The sequence below is a fragment of the Magnolia sinica genome, chromosome 4 (genome assembly GCF_029962835.1).
Source record: "Magnolia sinica isolate HGM2019 chromosome 4, MsV1, whole genome shotgun sequence".
Taxonomy (NCBI): Eukaryota; Viridiplantae; Streptophyta; class Magnoliopsida; order Magnoliales; family Magnoliaceae; genus Magnolia; species Magnolia sinica.
This window is the reverse complement of record NC_080576.1, coordinates 11,405,485-11,429,640: the sequence shown is the minus strand read 5'-3', so window position 1 is coordinate 11,429,640 and position 24,156 is coordinate 11,405,485. Positions and strand designations below refer to the sequence as shown.

The following is a 24,156-nucleotide window of genomic DNA, read 5'->3' as shown; positions in this document are numbered from 1 at the left end:
AGTGAGCCGTAAAAACAGATGGACAGCGTGGATTTAAGACACGTGTATGACAGTGGCTTCCACAGTCTCTGTCCATACACCTGGATCCACTGAAGCCGCGCAAATGCAGGGTGGGGGCATGGTTTGGCTGATGACCCCAGGGCATTACGATGATGTATTTTTTTTGTCAACCTTCTTCATCGATTTTCTTTTTCAAATCATTTCATGGTATGAGCTTCAAAATGAGGCATATCCAAAGCTCAAATGAAACTTGCCTTAGGGAGCAATGAGAATTGAACATCTATCATTGAAGTTTATTTTGAAGCCACAAAAGTTTTGGATGAAGGTAATATTTGTGATTTCGCTTCACGAAATTTATAAACACGTTTGGATGACAAATAAATGTCACCTTAGGCCTTAGTAAGGTTTCAACTATGGAGGTCATTATTCCCACTCTTTCCAATGGTGGGTCCACTTGAGATTTGAATATGCCTCACTAATGTAATCATGCTATAAAATGAGTTGGAAAAATGAATGGACGGCGTGGATTAGGCACATAAATCAAGTTGGGGGCCACAAAGCTTTAACACTATGTAACGCCTCGGATTTCGGGGGTCGAGTAATGATCGACTCCTAATATCTCGGGTGTCACTTATGTCTTGTGAAGATAGTTCTATGGTTCATTTTGCTTGGCATGTAAGCATTTAAGGAATTAAAATGGATCATGCAACGTACACTGAAATGAATGAAATGAGAGCTCCTTCTCCGATGCATCAGACTCCATAATGTCTGCATCTACAAAAGTGTATAGTTGATATTTTAAGACACTGTCCCAGAGTGGGAGTGAGTGATCACCTCAGTGGGTTCTATTAGCAATAAGTTACACATGTTATTAATTCCATAGGTGCGATTAATGAAAAGCATCTAACACACAGTTCCTAGCTACTCTTATTAATGCACACGTATGTTATTATGATATGATGCATGCCCTTACCATCCAACATTCCCTCGAACAACACCATCTAACATTCGCAATGCCCAACACTCCCTCATAAGGTGTCCCCGACTGCCGAGTCGCAAACCTAACTAAAGCAATGCGTGATTATTCATGTTAACCGAGTATTTAATTAAGTTCGTTCATCTAGCAAGATTAAGGAAACTGAAACACCTCTATTTAATTAATGACCTTATCCAGATCACTCAGCTCAGGGCGGCCGTTGCAGCTTTGAGCCTGCGATCTATGATCCAAATTTAGGTATTATTCATCTGTCTCACAAATTTATAATTCCAAAAGTAGGGCATGATACTCAAGGGTATGAGAATTAACTCGGTATAAGTTGTCACCCAAACACTGAGTATAAACTCAGTTCCAAGGTGCGGGCTCGTCACATAACCAATTCCATTCATGCCCAGGTCGTTCGAACGGTATTATGGCACAGAACCATCGGCCGAGTAATTTGACGGGGGCCGTTCGAACAAGGACTTGTCATCTCCTGTGTTCGCTAGTTACTACGAGGAGGCTCGTCACTCCAGCATAGGCCGAAAACACGGACACGGTGTCCCATTCCACCATGCACAGCTTCCGAGACTTGGTTGCTCACTGGTCACTACGATGAGGCTCGTCACCCCAATGTAGGCTGACAGCTCAGACACGGTATCCCATACCACCATACCCAGCTTATAACTCTTGAGGATTGTATCATTAACGGTTAATAGTAGCCTCTCAAAGGTATGAGGTGTTTCAGATTCAGGCAGGCGTGACCATACATGGTGAACATATATGGTTGGACAACTAGTGAGCCAATTTGCCCCGTTCAGGCGAGTTGCGGAACACATAATATTGGGAGCAAGCGTCCCATGTAGTCCAACTACTGCCGGTTATCCGTCCTCGAACTAAATGGGTCAGATTGGCCGTTGTACAACCCTACCAATGGGGCTACCGCTACGGGCTTCAGCGTTTCCTGGCCAACCCAACAAGGGGGATTTAAATTTACCTCACAATATAAAGAGGATCACGAATTTTTTCTAAATGTAGAAAATTCAAGCATGCATGTATATAAGATTTAACTACTTAATATTATAAGAAATTCATGAACTACTTCTAATTGCAAAAATTTCAAGCATGCATATAAACAGTCCACAAGCATTTGACTCAACTTAATTGTATAGGAAACATGTGGTACAATTTTCCTAAAATTACTTCAAACATGGGGGTGAACCATATTTAATTTCACATAATGAGAAGGGAAACAAGGAAAAAGGGCAACATCATAATGACTTAGTCTAGTTTGACATGGAATTAAGTAACTCTCACTCTAAACATATTTAAGCATATTTATAATGAATTATCTACTAACGAATTCCTTGTAAATCAACATGCAAAGCAAATTTCGCACACACAATCATTAATTCTAACCTAGGTTAGATAATTGGTCACCTAAGACTAACGGTCCGCACCTAGGAATGGTTTGACGGTTTGTGGAGCCGCTCTCAAGGTTTTGATTCCATGGGTTGGCGTATCGGAGCCCTATGCCGATAGAATTTGTATGTTAAAGTGCGTGCAAATGGCCTAAGATGCTGAAATTTGGGAAACGGGCTAGATGGTTACATTTCTATCGTCAGTGGGTCGCTCTCTATGGTGGGGTGGAGTTGTGGGGTCCGCTGTGGACAGTGGCAAGGGAGATTTTCCTCAAATCAGCTCCCCTAAGGAGCTCCTTCTTCCATTCTCCCCACACTCTCCCTCCCCTGCAACAGAAAAATTCGTATGGGAGTGAGGCGTGTGATTTTTGGGCTTAAATAGTCCAGAAATTGTGTCAAAATGGCCTTGGGGGCCCTTTTTCTAACATGTATGCCCCTAGTAGGCTGAATTTTGATCTCTGGTGCCATTCCAGTAGCCCTCTAACCCATCCATGTCATGGGGCAAGTGCCCCATTGTCAGATAAGTGGTTGGTTCGAATTTGGCGGTAAACGGATAACCCGATTGGCCGTGGGGGCCTGATTTGCGATCAACTGTTATTGATGATTGATTAGGGTCCCAGTTATGCGGATATGAGTAGGAAAATATTCTAGACTCATGGCCCGACTTTAATTGCAATTCAACGGTTGAAAAGTCATAACTTCGCCGTTTTAGTGGCCGGGCCAACTCACTTAAGTTTCAGGTTTCAAGTCTTAGAGAGTCGCGCCTTTCAAGCTCTACCTTCACAGTCCAGGTTGTGTCGTTCGGGTCATCTTCTGGGCCCACCGTCCACAATGGACATCAAACCCAGCGAGATGGACATTATTCTATAATTTTGGAACTATTGAGTAACTAATGAGGGGTCCAGAGCTCGTTCGGGTAATCGGGGCATTTTTTTAATGAATTGGGAAGGGAGATTTCTTGGGCGCAGTTGTTAGGGTCTGAATTAATTAAGTTCACATTGTTTCCTATTTGAAATTAGCGAAAATGGTGATTCGGTTATGATCACTCTAAACCGTTGGTTCTTAGGCTAAAGGAGTAAATAGGTTGACTTGGTCCATCAGTTAAGATTTGACTCATAACTGGTTCGGCTTTATGTAGATCTTTAATTTAGTTATATTTGCCTTGATTAGTCAATGATAAGTCAGTTAGATTTGAGCCCTAGATGAACGATTCACGGGGCTATGCTTGAGGTTTAAGTGATCAGGTGGATTAGTTGTCTTCATACAATTGGTTAATCGAATTTGTGCGATTCTTTATCATTACTACCCACGTATAGGCTCACTTCAAGCATCAAAGGTTAGTAAGTGACGACGTGACTAGATATAAAAAAATTTTAAAAAATAAGGATTTTTGGCAATCTGTTCACACCCCAAGTATATGGTTGTCATGTAGTAATAAACTCAGTAAGACCGGGGTCGAATTCACAGGGACTAAAACCTATACTAATCTAAAAATAACCAGAACTAAAACTAGGATGAGATGAAATCTAAATCAAGTGAATATGAGTGAATAATGGTGAAAATACTAATCTAAAATTTGTAGAAATCAAAGTGAGAAACTAAGGATTCAGAGGATACACTTGTAGAGATCAGAGAGATATATGCTTGATTCATGAACTCAAGTGGACTTTGAGTCCTATCTTCATCCAGTTAAAAGATATACCATGAAAGTCAAATCTGAACTTCTTTTGATCTAGTTTTCAAAGATAAGACGGATGTAAATTAGAATGGATTCCATCACTAAACTATGCTCATGAGACAAAGTAAACAACAGAATTAAACCAATCCACAGCCAATTTGAGTGATGTATGAATGTTAGGAAGAGTTCTGTCATCCAACCATGTTCAAGGGGCGATGGTAAATAACAGGGCTTCTTGACTTCATAATCATAAAACGGAAAAGGAAATACTCAATGCTATCGTAGATCTATTGTAATGGAAGTCACAACAAACCATTAAAAACTAAAGGCATTCCTTAATCAAACTAGAATCAAACATCATATCATCATATGAATTTAACTGTCGAGTTCTCCCATCACGCCACAAGCTTCACCTCTTAGCCCTAGCTAAGAGGTTTAGCCCAACATGATGGGACTAGATCTCTCAAAAATAATCATAAAAAAAAACAGTAATTAAATAAATAAAAAAACTCAAACAAAACTCTCTCAACTCTCTCTCTCTCTCTCTCTCTCTCTCTCTCTCTCTCTCTCTCCCTCTCGTTGACGTCCAGGGCTAGAAATTGAATGCCTCTCTCCACGTTTCTCTCCCTCCTTTATAGAAAATCCAGTCGGTAGCTGATGTAGAACTGGAGTCAGTGCGTGGAGAGTCGGTAGTTTGAGAGAAAGCAGTATAGAGAAGGGCGGTGGAGAGTGTACGCAGCAAACAGCTTGTGCCCACACTCAACCCACGTTTTTGCGTTGTGGAAGAACCCAAACGGCAGATCAGAGTCATTCAGCCTTCATGGCTCTGGTCGGTCCCACCTTTGGATGATTTTGAACAGCCAGGATCATTGAACCGATCCTGGCCATGATCGCTAAATGGCCCGGATCAAACGGGTCTTGGTTTCACTATAACAGAGCGTGCGGCTGGCTGGCACTGTGTTGTTGGTGGGGCACTTGATCAGCAGTGAACGAGAAATCTACACCGTCCATTAGGTTCTGCTCCAAAAACCGTTCTGAGATGGTCGGTTTTGGAGTGTTTTTAACGTGGCCTACTTGATCGATCGTGCAGTGATGGTTCCGCCTTCCAATGAGTAAAAGAATCGTTTTTGATGAGTCTCGGGCCCAGATCTCCTAGGTTGCGGTTGGTTCAGGCCTATGAATCCAATGAACGGTTAGGACCATCCAACTGTATGGTGATAATGGTGCACCGAGAGTCTTCCACAAGCTCTGCATGCGAAAGGCGGAATTTCTGGATTTCCTAATTCAGACGGGTCAGCGGTCGCTGACCGTTTCAGATGATTTGGTGTGCAGCGAGTGCACTTGTTGTAGTGCACGTGCAACGTTCATGTGGCCCCTATGTGATGTTTATAAGAAATCTAATCCATGCGTCCGTTTTTATATCTAATTTAAGTGGTTGAGACTTGAATTGGAACATATCCAGGTATCATGTGGGCTCGAAATTAGAGATTCATGAGCTAATGTGTCCGTTGGCCCACTTCTACAAAGTTCCAATGGCTGAAATTAAACGTGTACATTTAATTTATGGTCTTCAGGCCTATGAAGTTTCGAACTAAATGGATGGTGAGAACCCCGTGATCTTGCATTCTGGATGACTTTCAGGCCCGTTTAACGTGAGTGGCTTGATTTCCTCTTATTTCTAGCATGTACTTTCTTCGATCTCGGTCCCCTAGGGCCCATTCCTTATCTTGGTGATTTATAAGCGTTAAATCCATGCTTTTATTACCATTTTTCAGTCCAGGCTCCTAAATACACCCTGCATCACAAACACGGTTAAAATAGGACGTTAAACGGTATCATGCTCGTAAAATCGGGTAATAACTGGAGTCTAATATGTAATATTTGACCCTCAACACAATTCAAAATAGAGAAAATTTAGGATATTACACACTAGCTAGCTGGATGATGTCGGAAACCGCCTCCAAGAGGGATTGAAAACTCTACTCTCATCCGACTTGTTTCGGCTTGATCCGAACTGAGTAGGTGAGTCGATCTGAATTGAGTTGAATTCGTCTAATTCAAACTAAAATTGAGTTGAGTTCGAGTCACACAATAACTCGATTGTACTCGACCATAAATCTAACTTGACTCGACTTGATCTGAATATCAACTCAGACATGTATATTAAAAAAAACTTAGATCCAACGTTTTTGATCTGAGATGCCGTGTAGCTGATGGAGATGTTGCAATTCGTGAATTTAGGTTTTGAGTGGTGATTTCAACTCGTGAATACCCTATGCACTTAACTTGAATCGGTGCCGACTTGACCCGACTTAATACTTGTGACTGGGTCAGACTCGGTCTGGATTAGTTCAGGCCTGACCGGACTCGGATCAGGTCAGGCATTCTGGACTCGGCACGGAGTCAGGTCGAGTTCGGGTCAGGCCTATTTCATAACCGGATCGAGTCGGGTCAGCCCTAACTCGGTCCGACTCGACTCGGCGCCCAGCTCCCGGCTGTGGGTGGTGGATGGGACTCTGGAGTACTTCAAGACTCACACGCTCATCTCGCGTGGAGGGCTCGTGCCCTTTTCTTCCTCCTGCCATCGCCGGCTGTGAGAGAGAGAGAGAGAGATGGACTCATCTCTCCTCCTGATGCTATCAAACCTCATCCACCTCCAAAACCAGCTAGACCCCACCACTTCCCTCTTATCGGAGCCGAACACCTCATCCCCTCTCTCTTCCTCATCCTCCACCTCTGCCGCTCCACTCCTCTTCTTTACCATCGCTTCCGTCCTTTCCTACGCCTCCTCCGCTCTCCTCCACCGATCCACCTCCTCCTCCTCCCCCCCTTCCTCCCCCACCAAAGATGACGTTACCATCTCCGCCTTCCGTTCCCTCTCAACGGACCGGATCTGGTCCATGGACCCACTCGCCCGCGATGCTCAGTGGCGCTCCTCCTACGGCCTCTCCTATCCCGTCTTCTCCTCCCTCGTCGACCACCTCAAGCCTCACATCCTCCGCTCCAATCTCTCCATCCCAGCCGATTACGCTGTAGCCATGGTCCTCGCCCGTCTGGCCCACGCCCATCCACCGTCCCGCCTCGCCCGGTCCCACAACCTTGATCCCTTCCTCGTCTCCAAGATCACTAACATGGTCACCCGTCTCCTCTCCACCAAGCTCTACCCTGACTTCATCAAGATCCCGGTGGGCCACCGCCTTCTCCAGACCATCCACGCCTTCCGTGACCTAACCTCCCTCCCTAACATGTGTGGCGCCATCTCAGGCTCTCCCGTCCGTATCTCCCGCCTCCCCGACCGTGGCGATGTTGATCCCTCTGCCTACCTCTCCCGCCACGGCTTCCCTGCTGTCCTCCTCCAGGCCGTCGCCGACCACCGCAAGATTTTCTGGGACGTCTGCGTCAAGGCCCCTGGCGCCGCTGATGACGTCTCCCACTTCCGTGACAGCCTTCTCTATCAGCGCCTCACCTCTGCTGAGATCCTCCGTGACTCCGTCGTCACCGTCCGTGGTCACCATGTACGCCCCTACATTACCGGCGACAACCGCTACCCGCTGCTGTCCTTCCTTCTTACCCCCTTCTCCCCCCCTGATGGCGGTGGCAGCGGTGCCCCTGCGCAGAACCAGTTCGACGCTGCGCTTGCACGTGGTCGTGCGGCAGTTGAGCAAGCCATCGGGCTGCTGAAGGGGCGGTGGCGGATCCTGCAGGACCTGAACGTTGGCCTCAACCATGCTCCACAGACAATTGTTGCGTGCTGTGTGCTGCATAACATATGCCAGATTGCGGGGGAGCCGGAGCCAGCCCTGTTTAAAGACCCGAAGGAGATGGGGCCGCCCGCTCGGGTATTGGAGAGTGAGAAGTCGTTACATTATGTTGGGGAGAAGTTGAGGCAGGCCATGGCGGATGATCTACAAGAGAGGCAACAACGGCTTTCATCAAGGTAATGATTTTTCACTGCTCAGTAGCTCTTGATGCATTTGTAAATTCAGTTCTATGATAACACCTATATTGGATTGAATCTCAATCAAATCACAATTGAATTACTAAAGTGCGTATAGATCTTTAGTTTGCTGTGGTCTTCTTTCATTAAAATGACTTGACAGCTTGATGGGGGTCCAGAGATCTTTTGGTTGGATCTTCAATATGAGTGACAAACATGAAGGGGGCCATAGGACTGATGGAATGAACGTGAATGTATTGAGTTTGTTGGAAAGAACCTCATGCTGTAATCCTAGATTCCTAATATGACTTGTAGCCCAGGAGCTTACTAGTGTACTTGAACGAGTCTTGCAATGGGAAACAGAAATCTATAGTAGACAGAGATGGCAAAATGCATGATTAAAATTTGTACAACTATGTACCTTTATACATCCTTTGATGTTAAACCCATGCTACATGTGCAGCTAGCTAAATGGATTATCAATCTAGGTTCTAGTAGTTACTTCTTCAAGCTCACATTGCTAGATGCTCTTGAATGTGTGTACTACACGAAATGCAGTGTCTAACCCATTCATATGAATTATTCATTAAATTTCTTACGGTTGTTAAGGGGCGTCATTAGAGCCTTTACAAACCAAATGATGAAGTTTTACTACAGCATAGTCAAAGGCATTTTGTGCACATGCCTAGGCATTTTGGTCTTTGGGCCATCTATGCCTTGCCTGGGCCCTAGGAAAGGCATTGTCCTTGGAGTGTGCACATAGCCGCTAGTGCACTCCTATTTGCACCTTGGTGCCACATGCATAATGTCGTGAGTTATCCTTATTGTTACCTAATAGAAATAACAGCCACTTTATTAAGAAGTGAGAAAAGAATAAACCACCCACCATATAAAATTTTTTTAAAAAAGGACCGAAACCAAACTAGCGGAAAGGCCTCATACTCCTAAACAAAGCGAACCCAACCCTCCAAGGAAGCTTTAATTTTAGCAATAGTCTCCTCCACCCTAGCCGGAACATTCCTAAAGCAACTCCCATTCCTCGTCCTCCATATGACCCAAAACACGGCCATGATAAGCAATCTCCAGGACTTCTTGTCCCCTTTTCCGATCCCGCTACCGTGCCACACCCACAAAAGCTCTTCCACCAAATCCAGCACGCTCGGTCCACATGGAAAATGGATAAAAAATGATTCCACACCTTCCCGACAAAAGGGCAATGGATAAGTAAATGATCAATTGACTCCCCACTATTCATGCATGGCAAACAAATATTTTGGTTATTTTCACTCCCATTAAGGGTGGAAGGACATCTTATAAACCTTGTTGAGCACATTTCCCCATATCTTTTAGGTCAAAGCTTTGATTTATGAAAAATACATCTTCTCCCAAATTTCTTGGATTTTGCATGTACCCATGAGATCTGGTGATTTCTTTTTTCTGTTAGTGTTGTAAGCACTACATTAGACTTCTCAAAATCAATTTAAGTTTTCATTTGTGCCATTGAAGATATAGAATATGAATTGGGGATTTTAGGGGAATTGGAAAATTTAGGTCAATGGGTTTGGGGATATTGAGAATTTGGATTTAGGTTTGTGGATTTTAGAAAAATTGTGATTTTGGGTTAAGGAATTTGTGGGAGTTGGGGAAATTTAGGGTTTAGGATTTGGGAAATTGGAAATTGTGGTTTTAGAATTGGGAGTAAGGAAAACTGGGAAGTGTAGTTGAAAATTTTATGAAATTAGGGATTCTAGGTTTGGAGAATCAGGGAAAGTTATAAATTCTAGAGTTTTATGTATTCATTAGAATATTTAAGTAGATGTAAGTTTTTGGAGGTAGTGTCTGACTATCAATCCGTTAAAATACATGATAATATTATAAGTAGTTCTATTTCATTTTGTTAAAATTGCTTTTAGAGCTAAAGCTGTTAAATCGTTATGCATCTATATATAATATATATCATGTAAAATATATATATATATATATATATATATATATATATTTAAATTGCACCTAGAATCTCTAGGTATGTGCCTAATTGTTCAAAAAAAGAAAAAAGAAAAAAAGAAGCTGTAGGTATGTACCTAGGCATTTCCGGGACAGTTGTGCCTAGCATCTTTGAGTACACTGGTTTACTACCCCTAGCTGCCTCACCCACAGCACTCCCCACATGGGATGTGAGTGCCAAAGTTGCCAATCCGATGTTGGGCCAACCAAGCTCGTTAAATGTTGATGCTTTTTTTTTTTTTTTTTCTAATTACTATCCATTGTTTTTATAAAGGGTCAGGCACCTGATGAATGACCAGCCCAAATTTCCAACTAACTCTAAAAGTGTACCATGTATAAGGGAAGGTGCATGTGGGGCTAGCAGTCATCCTAAAATGATAGCTTTGTCAGCTAGTGGCTTGGCATAGATGCCTTGTGCTAAATATTATCACCAAATGACCCAACGAGGTTTGCGCAAGCGGCCATCACCGTGGGTTTGCTCCCTACGGGTGTGGGTTCAACTCCCCTCCTCGGCGGCATTACCCGACACACGTGGTTGTGGGTGATTGTGTGTATCTACAGGGAATAGTCTCGCCTCAAAAGGGGCGGGGACACCCTGTGTTCAATATATATATATATATATATATATATATATATATATAATCACCAAATGATTACAATTTAGCATGAGACATCCATGGGGATTGAGTCACCACAGACCACCATTCAACAACATTGAAGCCTCTACCTTTGTGTTTATGTTTTTCTTTTAATTCTCAACGGAAGAGGCTAAGATATTGAGAAGATGAAGGAAAGGAAAAAAAAAAGAGGGTAAGACATTGAGTAGGGTTGGCAATGGATATCCATTTACCAGATTACCTGACGTATCCGACCCGAAAAAATTGGATTTGGAGTTGTGATTTTTTTACCTAATTCAAATTTACCCCATTACTAGACTTCTGAGCAGTTTGGATCAGTGTTTTCGGTAGCACTCATAGCGTATGCAGGTAGTGTCCCTGGTAGCATAAGCTATGGGGCATGTAGCATAAGCTAAGCGTATGCTACCTGAAATCTCTCTTCTTCTTTTTTAGTTCAACACCTATTTTAAAATGGTTATGATTCATCCCCATCACAGTGGCACTACATTAGGTCAATTTGGACCATCCAAATTGTGGTCCATATCGTGGATAGAGCATTTACATCAATCGAGACCATCCAAATTGTGGTCCATATTGTGAAGTTGTGATGTTTCAATAAATTAAAAAAAGAGGTCACATGTAGAGATGTTTGAAAGCAAAGAGACAAAGATTTTGCATGGAAATATATGGTTGAGGATCCGGATTCGCAGTAAAAAAACTCATAGGAATTATGCATTTTGTAAATTGTATCATATTTTTCTAGTATTTTATTTAAAAATATTAAGTATTGTGTAGTTTACACTACATGCCATATAGCGCCAAACGCTACGCTATACGCTACGTGCTATTTAAAACATTGATTTGGATACACATATTACCATATCTGTAGACTGTATCCACTTACCTGACAACCCAAGGATATTTTCTTAGTTTACCGAACTAATAATGTGTTTAACTAAAATTTTAAATAGTAATAGCAATAGATTGGTGATAGATCGGATGTATAGAATCAGCCAACCTAGAAATTGTTTGGTACTTGCTACATCTACAGTGATGCCCATCATATCAACAGTCTAGATCACCATACCATGGGTCTTGAAATCCTGTGCCACACTTGTATAAAATGAGTGCATTAGGCATGGTGCATCAGGACATTGAAGTCCTCCAGAGTGGAACAACCTATGTGGCAAACGTGCATGCCAATGTTCCTGGCCCCATTTTGGATGCTGTCCTAAATTCACATTGATGGAGTATTCTAATCATCCAACTAGTGGCCACCAAATGGGCAGCTAGGGTCCAAATTCCACCAGTGTAAATCAGACAATGGAATTATACAATGCTCAGGCTGAAAGGTTGTATATAGGGCCGGCAATGGATATCTGTTTACAGTTTACCTGATTACCTGTATCTGACCCGAGAAAGTCAGATTCGGATATGAGATTTTTTACGTGATTAAAATTTTTTACCCGATTACACAGACTTCTAAGCGGGACGGATATGGATATTACCATAGCTGACCCGTTTACAGCCCTAACATTGAGCAATAGGGGGAGTGTAGGACTCCCATCTAAGAGGAGGACACTGTTGAATGGATTCTTATATTGGCCATGATTGGTCAACATTGTTACTACTAGTCACTAGATTTCATGATCTAAGAGGTTGGAACAAGGAAAAGTATTTTTATCATGAAGAAAAGAGTGTAAATCCTGAAAGCGAGAGGCTTCCTGTTGTATGTTGTAAAAATCCTGAGAATCCATGTAAGGCGGCAGGCTCCATGGATGCCTTTATCATTAAAAGAAGAGACTCAAACTTAGCCTGAAATTGAAGGCTCTTCAGAAGTTGTCTTTGATCTGTTTTTAAGGGAGAGGAATTGCAGTAGTCTAATGGGAGTTCTTGTGCTCAGTTAACCCAATAGGGGTTGTTGCTAGAAAATAGGTGGGTAGTGAAGGAGATGTGTGGTTGATGAGGGGTTTGGGACTTGGCGAGGGCTGTGCTTTCATGAGGACGTTACCAGTGGAAGGATTCTGATTGTGCAAGTCGCTGATTGTTCAAGAGAGCTACTTAGCTTCAAAAGCTTGGTCAAGAATGGGTCATCCATGTTTCTTGCAGTGGTTTGGAAGTCAGTTGGTCCCCCTCACACAGTTTTTATTTTTCGTCTGGACAGTGAGAAAAGATAAAAGATCATCTAAAAAGTAGTGGTTCTAGTTTGCCAAATAGTTGTGTGAGGAGAAAGAGGAAACGGTTCATCACCTATTCCTTCACTGTCTGGTGGCTAAGCTCTAGAGTGTTTTGGACTGGTGTTTTCAACCTTATTGGCATTGCATATCTTGTTAGAGAGAAGTTTGGGGAGGTTTTCAGCAGTTTTGGAGGACCTTTCAAGAAAAGAGGAAGAAAGGTCATATGGCACTTAGTTTCAGGAAATATAGAACTAAAGAAATAACGACATATTTAACTATGTTACATGCCACTATGCCAGTGCTAAGGTTGCAAGAGAGAATAAGGGAAAGCATCATCGTCTGTGCCTTAATCTTCTTGGTCTTTTGGGCTATCTTTACTTCATATTTATGCAGGGACGGGTTGAATTGCATGTGGGGTGCTCCAGTTTGTGAAAAACCAATGGCTAGATGGTTCCTGATGCAAATCCAAACACTTCATGGAAAGTGTATACATGTAAAAAGAAGAAGAATAGGAAGAACCTATATTCAGAAGACTGACTGCTGACACTCCAGTTACAGTTTTCAATGTAAGTTCTACCCTTTTGACACCGTTGACTAGTCAAGTAGTACTGTTAAGGTCCAATCAAGGCTAGTTAAACGGTCCAGTCAGTGTTGGTGTTTGATTGGTTAAAGTTGGTAGTAATTAGTCAGTAGTTTACAAAAGGAAAGTTTCCATTAGACAGTTGTTATAGACTTGTCTTAGAAGTTTTCTACAACTTGGATTGCAAACTATTCATGTCTTTATGCACCCGCCATGTATTCGAGTTTCAGGAATAATTTAAAAAAAAGCAAACATCAGTTATTTTCCTCTGTTTTGGTGTTTCTTCTAGACTTGAAAGAAGGTGTGATGTCTTCTTCAGATCTAGGTGAGGTGCATCTCCTTACCCTTCACGTAGGTTGTATGTATTAACCTTGCTTACCCCTTCCCTCATTTCTTTATCTTTATTTTCCTTTTGATTCACATGCATCCAACCTCATCTAACCACTATTCAAATTCCCTTAGGGCCTTTTTGGATTCATGGCATTTACCATGAAACTAATTTTTTAGTGTTTGTGAAGACTTTCTTTTTTTGTAGGCATTAGTGGGAAATCCATTTCTCATTTCCTCTTTTTGTTGGAAAGTCAACAAATTTATTTTTCCACTTCCCCCCCCTAAGAAAGGCATTTACCCACAATTGAAAGAAAATGAATTTCTCAAGAGCTAAACACACATGCTCGGCGTATCTCAACCGCTTCACATGTGCCACACGTGAAATTTCCACCATCCATCTTCTATTTTGCCACACACGTGCCACTATGCCATATGTGCCACCATCCATCTTTAGTTGGGCCCCGAATGTAGAAAATACCTCAAATGTGCTGATGCCACATGTGCCAACTTTCCACTGTCCATTTTCTGTTGTGTAGCACGTGTGCCACCATCCATCTTTACTTGGGCCCCACATGTACAAAGTGCCACACATGTGCTGCAGTGCCAACTTTCCATTGTCCATCTTCTGTGTGTTGTACGTGTGACACCATCCATTTTCCACTTGTGCCACACATGTGCAAAGCACCCACATGTGCCACTGTGCTACATGTACCATTGTCTATCTTCAATCGCTCTATATGTGCCACATCTGAGAACATGCCACATGTTCCAATGTGCCTATTTGCAAGTGCCTCCATCTACCTTCAAGTGGCCCACTTGTGTCAAATGTGCTAATGTGTCACCTTTGTCACATGTGCCACCATACAACTTCAAGCATCCTCATGTGTCATGTGTGACACTGACACCATTAAGCTTAATCACCCACATGTGCCGTTTTCCATCTTCAAGTGTCCCATGTGTCACATGTTAATCTGGCACATGCCAATAACTACCAGGAAAATTTTCTCAAGAGAACTTTTTATTTTACCTAACAATACATTCGAAAACAGATTCATTTTTCTAGGAAAATCTTATTTAAAAACAAACATGGAAAAACAAAGTTTCCTTTCCCACAATTTCTTGGAAATAAGGTTTCTCAAGAAACAATGTTTCCTTTACCACGCTTTCCATAAATCCAAACAAGGCCTTAGTTTTATAAACCCTAGTTTCTAGTTCTCAACCAAACCCATTCAATCGTTTAAACTGACATCTATAGTCTGCAAACCTAACTTGTGCTTGAAGTTATGTGCTTGAAGTTATGCCTATTCATTATCCACCTATAATCTCTAAACCAGTTCCTACACCTAGAAATTTGAAACTATTATAGATTTAGAAGTTTGAGACCCAAAAGTGAAATGTTAGCTTCAATTACCCTTCCGGCATCAGTTCTCCCCCTCCAGTTGGTGTTGGTGTGTCCTGTGTGTGTGTGAGCATTCGGGTTGTGTGTGCGGGTCAGGGTTGAAAAGGAATAGTATTCACATGGCTTTTTCACTTCCCATTTCTCTGGGCATAACACACGTGACTGAGGTATCTCCTAGAGACATGCTGGACATTTTCAGTTGCGCGTTTAATGGGCAGGTTGTTGTGGAGGCAGACTCGTCTAATGTAATTAAGCAGGTGAGAAGTTTGGGGTCCAAGCTGGAGTTGTTCTATGTTTTCAAAAGGAGTGATACAGGTTTTAAACATTTCATGTACTTGTATTGGTAGGGTGTGCGTTCCTCTAGGCTCTTTGGATTTGGAACAAAGTTCCCTTGGACTAATCTTTTGGGTGCAAAACATTTCGGTTATTCTCTAGAAGTTGTTGTTAATGCAGATAAGATCCCGCTTGGTAGAAGATCTGATCCCAGAAGATCTGATCCCCCATATTGTGATTATGGAGCGAGAATGAGATGACATGGAGTCTGGATCTGTGTTAATAAACCCAATGGGTGACTCGCAGATGTAATATCATTCTCCAAGTGGTGGTTAAATCTTCCAATTCGGGCCAACGGTTTGTCTCCAACAGTGGAGGCTCAGATGCTCCTTGACATCGATCTGGGCGTGACAGTTTTTTTCTTTATCTTTTTTCCTCCAAGGGTAGAAGCTCAGATACTGCAAGACAAATGTGGTACTTCTTAAGTGTATAGTACACAAATTCCAATTTCTAATCCATCTTGTGAGCTAACTTTGTTCCAACTTCTTACAAAAAATCATTAATTTGCTTCATCACTAGATGATGACTTTCTTGTGCTTGTAGCTCCATCTTCCATTTCTTGTGCTAAATGGTTTGTCCCCTCGGAGCAACATTTCCATGAGGATGATGTGCAAACCTTCCAAAATTGTTGGGATCTCTAGTATTATGGTTTTCTTGTTGTTTTTGTTTTTGCGTGCGCTTTTTTATTTTCCTTGATAACAAAGTAGAATAGTTCCAAAACTCTCTGACTCAACTCGAAACTTGACAGAGTCAATTTGACTCCGTAAGATTTCGAGCTGAGTTGCTGGTAACTTGGTACCGGGTGATGCAGGACAATTAACCACTTGCTCTAAAAGCTCAAACTGTTAGAGTATAGCGAATTATCCCTTTATCCCATAGCCCAGGCCCCACATATCCTGGGTTAGGACCTCGGCCGAACCCCCTCGTGGGCCTTAAATCACATGGGCCGCCCACCTCGAGTGTGTCCCCGCATCCCATAGGCTACCCCACTCGAGCCCGGTGTGAAATGCGCATTAATCACCCCTGGTGAGGAGTCTCGAACCCGAGACCTCCCCCATGGGCTCCAAATCGCATGGGTCACTTACCCCGAGTGTGCCCTTGCATCCAACATGCGACCCCACTTGAGCCCAGTGTGAAAATGCCCCTGCATTACTGGGCCTGATTCGGCCCGGACTCGGAGAGACTAATCTAGTCGACTTGATGGCTTGGTTGAATCGACATGACTCAGTGTGACGCAAACCGAGTTACTCACTTTTTGAGTGGAGATTTAATTAAAAATAAAGAAAATGGGGAGTGGGATTCGAACCCCCAACCTCATCAACGCAGGCACAACACTTAATAAAGGTATTTCTAATATCTATTTACATTCCTAATATTTTCAATTTACAGTTATTAAATATCGAATCAAGTTGGTTCGAAACTTTTGAGTCAACCTGACGCAGCTGGACATTGAGTCAAGTTTTCGGGTTTTTGAACTATGAGTAGAAGTAGGTCAAAAATCTCATTCGTAGGAAACAAAAATAGTAATCCCAGATCTCTAGATTGTATCCTGTGTCCCTAAATTCTTGTGAGAAGCTCCATGCCCAGGTTGTGCAAAGAAATAGAACATCGAACCTGTCTTAGCATTGAAGTTTCTTTGAAGGTTGCTTTGATGTGTTTCCATGTAGGGGGAATCACATTAGTTCATTAGGAATTCTCACTGTAGTGATTCTTGGGTATCATGTCAGTTCAACATTGACTTGGATAGACACATCCAGCATGCAACTTCGTGGCAAAAAGATTTTAAGTATTTTCGCTATCATGTGATAATATTTTATCAACATTGAATTCATGCCATGTTTTTTGTTTTTGGACCAACAACTTCAACTTGTACTAGAAGCAGCAGAAAATATAAATATGCATTAAGATAATGAATAAGAAGACCCCCACATTAGAAGCCATACATACCATGTCCTGTGGATCATGTATCAACCAACTATATATATTTAACATCATGTGTTATACACTGCATGTTACTCCATAATGTAAGATATTCATGTACCGTATTTGGATGCTATCTAAGGCCCAACTATTTGGGTGTCAGCTATACCAATCTTGTTTTGCCGAAGCTTCTTTATCCAAGGCGCAATCAGTGAGCCTCTCTGGCACTGCATGCTCCATGTGGGTTCTACAGGCTTGTATACATTGAATACCTAAGACAGCTGTTCATGAATTCGCTAGGCAACAGTTGGGCTAAGGTGCTGATTGGCGCTGTTGGCATGCATTAAATGATGTTTGGTTAACATTTATCAGTGGGCTCCCTGCTGTCCATGTGTGTGAAGGCATGTGCTCAGTAGTATGTCCAGCAACTGCCTGTGCACTTTTGAAGTGTGCATGTAATAGATAGGCTGGGGGTTAGCGCTAGGCAAGACTGTGTTGGCATGCTAGTGTTAGTTTGAGCCTCTCCCATGGCTGGTTCCAAAGCCTGGACAAAAGAGAGAGGTTGATGTCTGGTGGAAAGGTGATGGTAAAACTTCCGCCAGTCAGCCGACCCCAAATTACTAGAAGGCTAGTAAGGTGACGATGATACATAAGAATCATAAGATGCTATTTTCTTCAGTTTCTACAGTTGACTGGCTCCACCATGAGGAACACTTCATGATGCGCCCCTCCATGCAGCGGATAACTTCTAACTTGCTAGATGCATGGGACATCCAATCTGTTCAATAGATTGGCTCCACCACGAGGAACACTTCATGCAAAATCAGCCCGATCCAATGATCAAGTGGACAACACTTGCATTTTGCCATTTATCAATGGCTATACACTGTTTTCTATGATGTGGCTCACTTGACAAGTGGATAGGGCTGATTTTTTCACTAGGCAGGCCTCATGATGGGGCCAACCTATTAGGAGGATTGGATGTCACAAGCACTCAACAGCTTCAAAGTTATCCACTGGGTGGACTTCAAAACTGTGGTGTGTGTGTGTGTGTTTTGTTTGCAACTTCAATAGTATGTAATCATCATGTCTAGATCATGGTTAAAAGGCTCAGTGACTCATGGTGTCAAACCGAATTGGGTCAGACCGAGTCAACTTGGACAAGCTGCATGGGACACGTCCGAGTCTTAAAGCCATGGTCCAAGTATCTTTGTAGCTGCACCTGTGTCTAACATCGATGCTGTATTGATATGCAGGTAACAGCAGTAAGAAGCTCCGCAATGGCATCTTGTGTATAATGTATGCCATGATATGTAATACATGTGGATTTTTGCCATGCTGCAGGCATCATTAGTATGCATGGGAGTAATTCTAGGATAGATAACCAGAAAGCCCAGGAGAGAGCCCCTTAGGAGAAAATGAGATTTGGCTGTTTGTATTGTAACTGGGCAGATGACATCCAGCTGAGGTTGGTTTCTGTGGCACTGATTATTGTAGAGAGTGAGAGAGCTTTGTGAAAGGGAACCAAGTCCGGTAGCTTTTACTCACATCTCCATTTTTCACGTACCTTTTTGTCCGTGTATCTTCAGTCTTCAGTTAAATCCCAATTTTTGGGTCTTGAGAATCCTTTCATGGATGATTGCCATTGCCTTATGATGGATGGCCCAAGGCCTGAAATCGCACCGATTGGATATTCCTAATAACCATTCAATCAATGGGCTTCTTGCATGGTTATTGTGGTTGCTGCCTCTATTTCCCCCTTTTGTTTTTGGTGGTCACTTGATTGAATCATTTGGATTATCTGATCCTATGAATAAATGCTGTGACTGTTCGTTTTGGCTCACTGGATGAGTGGTTCAGAGTGCCCCAGACATGATTACATGGGGTAGGCCCCACTGTGAAATGGTGTGAGATTGATTTATGTTCTGGGCAAGGGAAACCTATTCTTCTTCTTTCTATGCATCCAAGCTAATGTATTGGGAAGGGCTATTAAAATAAGCTTATATGCTCAGCAGTTGTGTCACACCCGTGCCCCTGGTACATGATAAATCGGTATCATCCTTGTAGTTAATGGGTTTGCAAATGAGCAGATTAATCCTGATTGATACAACGATAGTAGACCATCTCATGGGTAGTGGCCGAGGGTTGGGTTTGGAAATGTTGCCTGTTTAAGTTGATGGGTTGACACACCCATAAAGCTTATTGATGGGCTTGGTCAGATGACTCTCCCTGGCCCAGAACCAGAAACGAATTAATAAATGATAATATAAATACATATGCATGATATTTTCATGTTGGTATGTATCCACTCATTGCGCAGTGCGCGGCATGCCTTTAGCCTTGTATTCCATTCTAAAACCAAGTTTGATTCTTCTAGTTTGGGTGAGTTGGGCTTGAGCTTGATAATTTTTAGTGGTCCAGGTGGGGCTTGAGCTTGATAATTTTTAGTGGTCCAGGTGGGGCTTGAGCTTGATAATTTTTAGTGGTCCAGGTGGGGCTTGAGCTCAATGAATCAGGTTGGGTTTGGGTTCGATGAATTTTTAAGTGGATCGGGTCAAGTCACAGGGTATTGGTTGTGGGTTTGGGTTGTTTCTCAGCCCCACTCAAGCCGGGCCATTGCTACCCCCTTCAATGTAGCAAATTTGCAATTCTAGCAGGAGATTGCTGGAGCACATATCTACATACTACAATAGGATGCGCTGGGACAATGATCCAAACCGTTTATATGATGACCCTCAACTGGGGATAGACCAGAAGGGGAGAAAGAAAAATAAAGGGGAAAAAAACCACAACTCTTTGAATGTTTCAACCGATGGATAATTTGTCTCTTTTCCTCTGCATATGAACAGTATCTCCAAGTTTGAAATAATCCAAGGGTTAACATTTCAATCCGAGAGTTTTCTTTGGGTATCCTCCATCGCCAATCATATAAAGCAGTTTGAGAAGGATCCTGATCCAATGGCTGACGTTCCAACATCTCCTGCTATCCCAGTAAGTTGGGACGTAGTCCAGCAAATCCCTGTGGGCCCGAAGGGTGCAATCGCATGTTCTCTTTTATGATAGCTTGTAGGTATGGTAGGGTCGTTGACGTCGGGCTCTTAAACCCTTCTTTCGTCGCCAATCTGGGACCGTATCTCATGTTGGGCCTTTCGGAGAGTGTGTAGGCTGCTGAGAAGCTCGGATAGCGCCCATTCTATGGACTGTTCTCACATGACAAAGTAGATAACGTGGTTGTAAAATGAGATTCTATTTCATAAATATTGAATACACATGCACGCCTGTGGCAAATCACCTTTTAATCTACTTAGGTGATTTGGTGGCTTTAATGGGGCCAAAAGGGCCCGGGCCCACATCCTAACCTTACACGGCGGGTATGGGCCAGGGCCTGCCCATGTAAAGTAAGAGTAAAAGCAGCAAAGGTTGGAAATGGTCTAATGTATATATGAAGAATTTCCATGATGAGGCCCATCACATGGATGGTTTTGATCATAGAAACTCTTTTTTTTTTTGGGGGGTTAGCTTGTTAGTACACACCCATGTCAGTACACACACTCCATGTTAGCCACCCCGGCTAGGGATCGATACCAAGACCTCAAGAAACATAGAAACATGACCCCATGTTCAAAAGAGCTTTTAAATTGAAATGTACGGTGAATAGGAACTTCACAAGTGTCTTTAAATTGTCCATTCATTTTGTTTAATGGTGGCCCATTTGATGATTGGTTATGGTTAACAGCCAGCCACGCCATTCGTCATTGGCCCAGGCCCACCGGGTGCATATTTCCATACTCGGCCTGCCATTGGGCCCATCAGAACAAGGCCCACTGGGCTGCCTGCCCCATTGCCACCCCTACTATTAGGTGATCTGTCCTCTTATTGAAAATATATTCCTATAGATATCTTGTAAAAACAATGCTACAAAATGCGAAATGACGTGGCATCAAACCCAGACACAACCCAAATAAGTAATTAATTACCTTTTCTTGAGTCTGGGTTGGATCTTGAGCGGACCTGGACTCGACCCATTTAATAATTCTGGTCAAACTTTTGGACCCGGACTCGACCCATTTAATAATTCTGGTCAAACTTTTGGACCCGGACTCGACCCATTTAATAATTCTGGTCAAACTTTTGGACCCGGACCCTCCCCATGGGTCTAAATCCTAGACCCATGTCCGCTATTTTTTTTAGGTCGGATCCACCGATCCAAAGGGTCCAGGCTAACCTATTTAATAATTTGGGTCTTAACTTTTGGACCCGGACCCACTATTTTAAGGGTTGGGTCGAATAACCTGTAAGGTCGATCCTACCCATTCGCACTCGTAGGCTATCCACCCTACAATGGCATTTTAAGAGTTATATGATACTCAGACAGTGTATGAAGCTTGAGGCTCAGTCACCCAGAAATTGTACACATGGATTATATTAACTCAAATTAAAACCTACCAAATTGTGGAACCCACAGTGGCTAAGTTAGAATCTCAAAATCAGATTTGTTTGAATAATCCTAAATTCCAATTTGTGGACACTTGTTTGTTGAAACAGGACCATTGGATTTTTAATTCTTAATTCTACAATAAATATCCACCAATCTGATAATCAGAAAAACCAAAACACACGTCCAACTTAAAAACAGCAGTCCTACGCATGCACACATCCCCACATATTAGTGGCGCCAGGATGTGAATGCAATAAAAACAGTTCAAATTGTATTTGGACTCCAAGCCATGTATCTGGTGCCAAGAATCATTCCAACCTTACACTCAGGTGGGATGTACGACGGGAGCCTAAAGCTTATACTTTTACGTGGTGTGGTTCAGGTGAGTTTTGGAATGGTCGGATTTTTAGCGTCCCATTATCATGGTAGGGCACACCTGATGAACGGGTTGGATGAAATATACAGAACATGGTTGGACATATTTCATCTGAAAGTTTTTTGGGTGGGCCTCAACCTTGCTAGTGTGACGTCACCAAGTTCTGTGGGCCCCACCATGATGTATGTTCTTTATCCACACCGTTCATCCATTTGGAGAGATCATATTAGGGGTGATACAAAGAATGAGTTAGATCCAAAGGTAGAGAGAACCACACCACAGAAACAGTGGGGAGAGTGACGCCCACCATTAAAAAGTTCTAAGGGCCACAGAAATTTTCGATCAAGCTAATATTTGTGTTTTCCCTTCTTTCATGTCTACATCAACACATGAACAGGTTGGATCTCAAATAAACATCATGGTGGACCTTGGGAAGGTTTCAACGGTGGGAGTCACACTCCCCGCTGTTTTCTGTGGTGGGGTCCACCCCAGCCTTGGATCTGCCTCATTCTTTGGACCATGGCCTAAAATGATCTCTCCAAATGTATGGACGGCGTGGATACAACACATACATCATGGTGGGGCCCACAGAACTTCACGACGTCACTTCAGTAGCGAGTCTGGCTACTTAATCTGTCAGTATCCAATCCGCGTCCCCTATAGAGGTGCCGTGTCTGTGTGTGTGAGAGGGAGATGCCATTCATGACTGCATATCAACATAAATGCATGTAGAACTGAATTTCTTTTGAAAATAAATGTAGATGTTAAAGCGTCATGAATGACACATGACGAAAACTAATGCTTACCAGTTGTTAGGGGACCCAAGTCAACCACATTAAAGAATATAGAAGAGCCTGTGGCCCACTTATACGACAGCCCAGTCATCGTCCATCCACATCCATTTCAAATGAATGCTGTTTGGCTTCCCAAGGTTTTTTTTAAAAAAAAAAAAAACTCTGTATGTTTACTACTATAATAAAGGGGTGCGCTCCCATGGCACCCTAAACCACGGTGGTACCTGGATAGAGATGGGGCCCATGAAATTATTCACGCATCTGACCCATCCATCCAATGTGTCACCTCAAGTTACCCCTCTCCCAAAAATTCAGCCCAAATAGAAATTCAGTTGGGCTACGGAGGGGACAGGTTGAGAGAGGACGCTCACCCTTGATCTAAGTTAGAGAGGTCACCATGTTGTCTATACCGAATCCGGCCGTCCAGAAGATTTATAAATAATGGATGAAAAATAGGCTGTTCTGCAACTCAGGTGGGCTCCAGTGAGAATAGAACTAAGCAATACCTATCCCACCGTGTTCCCTCTTCAGTAGCCCATCAGAGTTCTGTATAATCTGATATTCAGGCCTGTACCTGTACCAATGGAGCGCACCTCGATAATATATGGCAGACAAACACCATCTTTACTCTAATTGGAAATATGGCCCTGATTGCTTACCCAAAATGCTATGTATTTTTATAAAAATGAAATCATAAAGACATTTTCCTGTATAAGGAAACGTCCAGATTTTGGAAATTGTTTCATTCTATAACGTTTGGCAAACTGGTAAGGTGATTATCAGGTCTTGTGTTTGTTTGGGTAATGGCAAACAGCTATTATGAATTAGAAAGTGCCCTTGTATATTTGAACAAATGTCCCGTTAAGGTGTAAAGAGTTCATAAATAAATTGAAACACGGTTTTTTGGATGTAAGCAATTTCTGGTACTTCCGGTGTAAACCGTTTACAACTTAGTAAATGCTTTAAACCATTTTTGGTGTAAAGCATTTGCAACTTGAGGATTTTACAAGCACCCAAACGACTAGGAGCCGACTCTTGCAAGGTAGCATGAACCTCTACTGTCCAGCTCATGCTACCAATCGAGGATTGAAAATTGGTTCTGTCACCAGCAAAACCAAATAATATTGTACCGTCCCATCAAGGGCCAATTCAGGTTAATACCGCCCTGTATCATTC

The 24,156-nt window shown here is 42.6% G+C and overlaps 1 protein-coding gene across 2 annotated transcripts; it reads left to right on the top strand.

The window, feature by feature from the left end:
* Positions 1-6,603: 6,603 nt before the first annotated feature.
* Positions 6,604-19,009, top strand: LOC131242436 (uncharacterized). 2 transcript variants are annotated; one of them, XM_058241056.1, is made up of 2 exons: positions 6,605-8,012; positions 18,629-19,009. In XM_058241056.1, the coding sequence occupies exons 1-2, from the start codon at positions 6,688-6,690 to the stop codon at positions 18,630-18,632; spliced, it is 1,329 nt and encodes a 442-aa protein (XP_058097039.1). In that variant the 5' UTR covers positions 6,605-6,687; the 3' UTR covers positions 18,633-19,009. The 2 variants fall into 2 exon arrangements, with proteins under 2 accessions (XP_058097040.1, XP_058097039.1); XM_058241057.1 differs by lacking the exon at positions 18,629-19,009 and having other exon boundaries at positions 6,604-8,016.
* Positions 19,010-24,156: the final 5,147 nt, after the last annotated feature.

Bases quoted from the DNA above. Each gene is read 5' to 3' on its own strand.
- LOC131242436 (XM_058241056.1), top strand. From the start codon at position 6,688: ATGGACTCATCTCTCCTCCTGATGCTATCAAACCTCATCCACCTCCAA.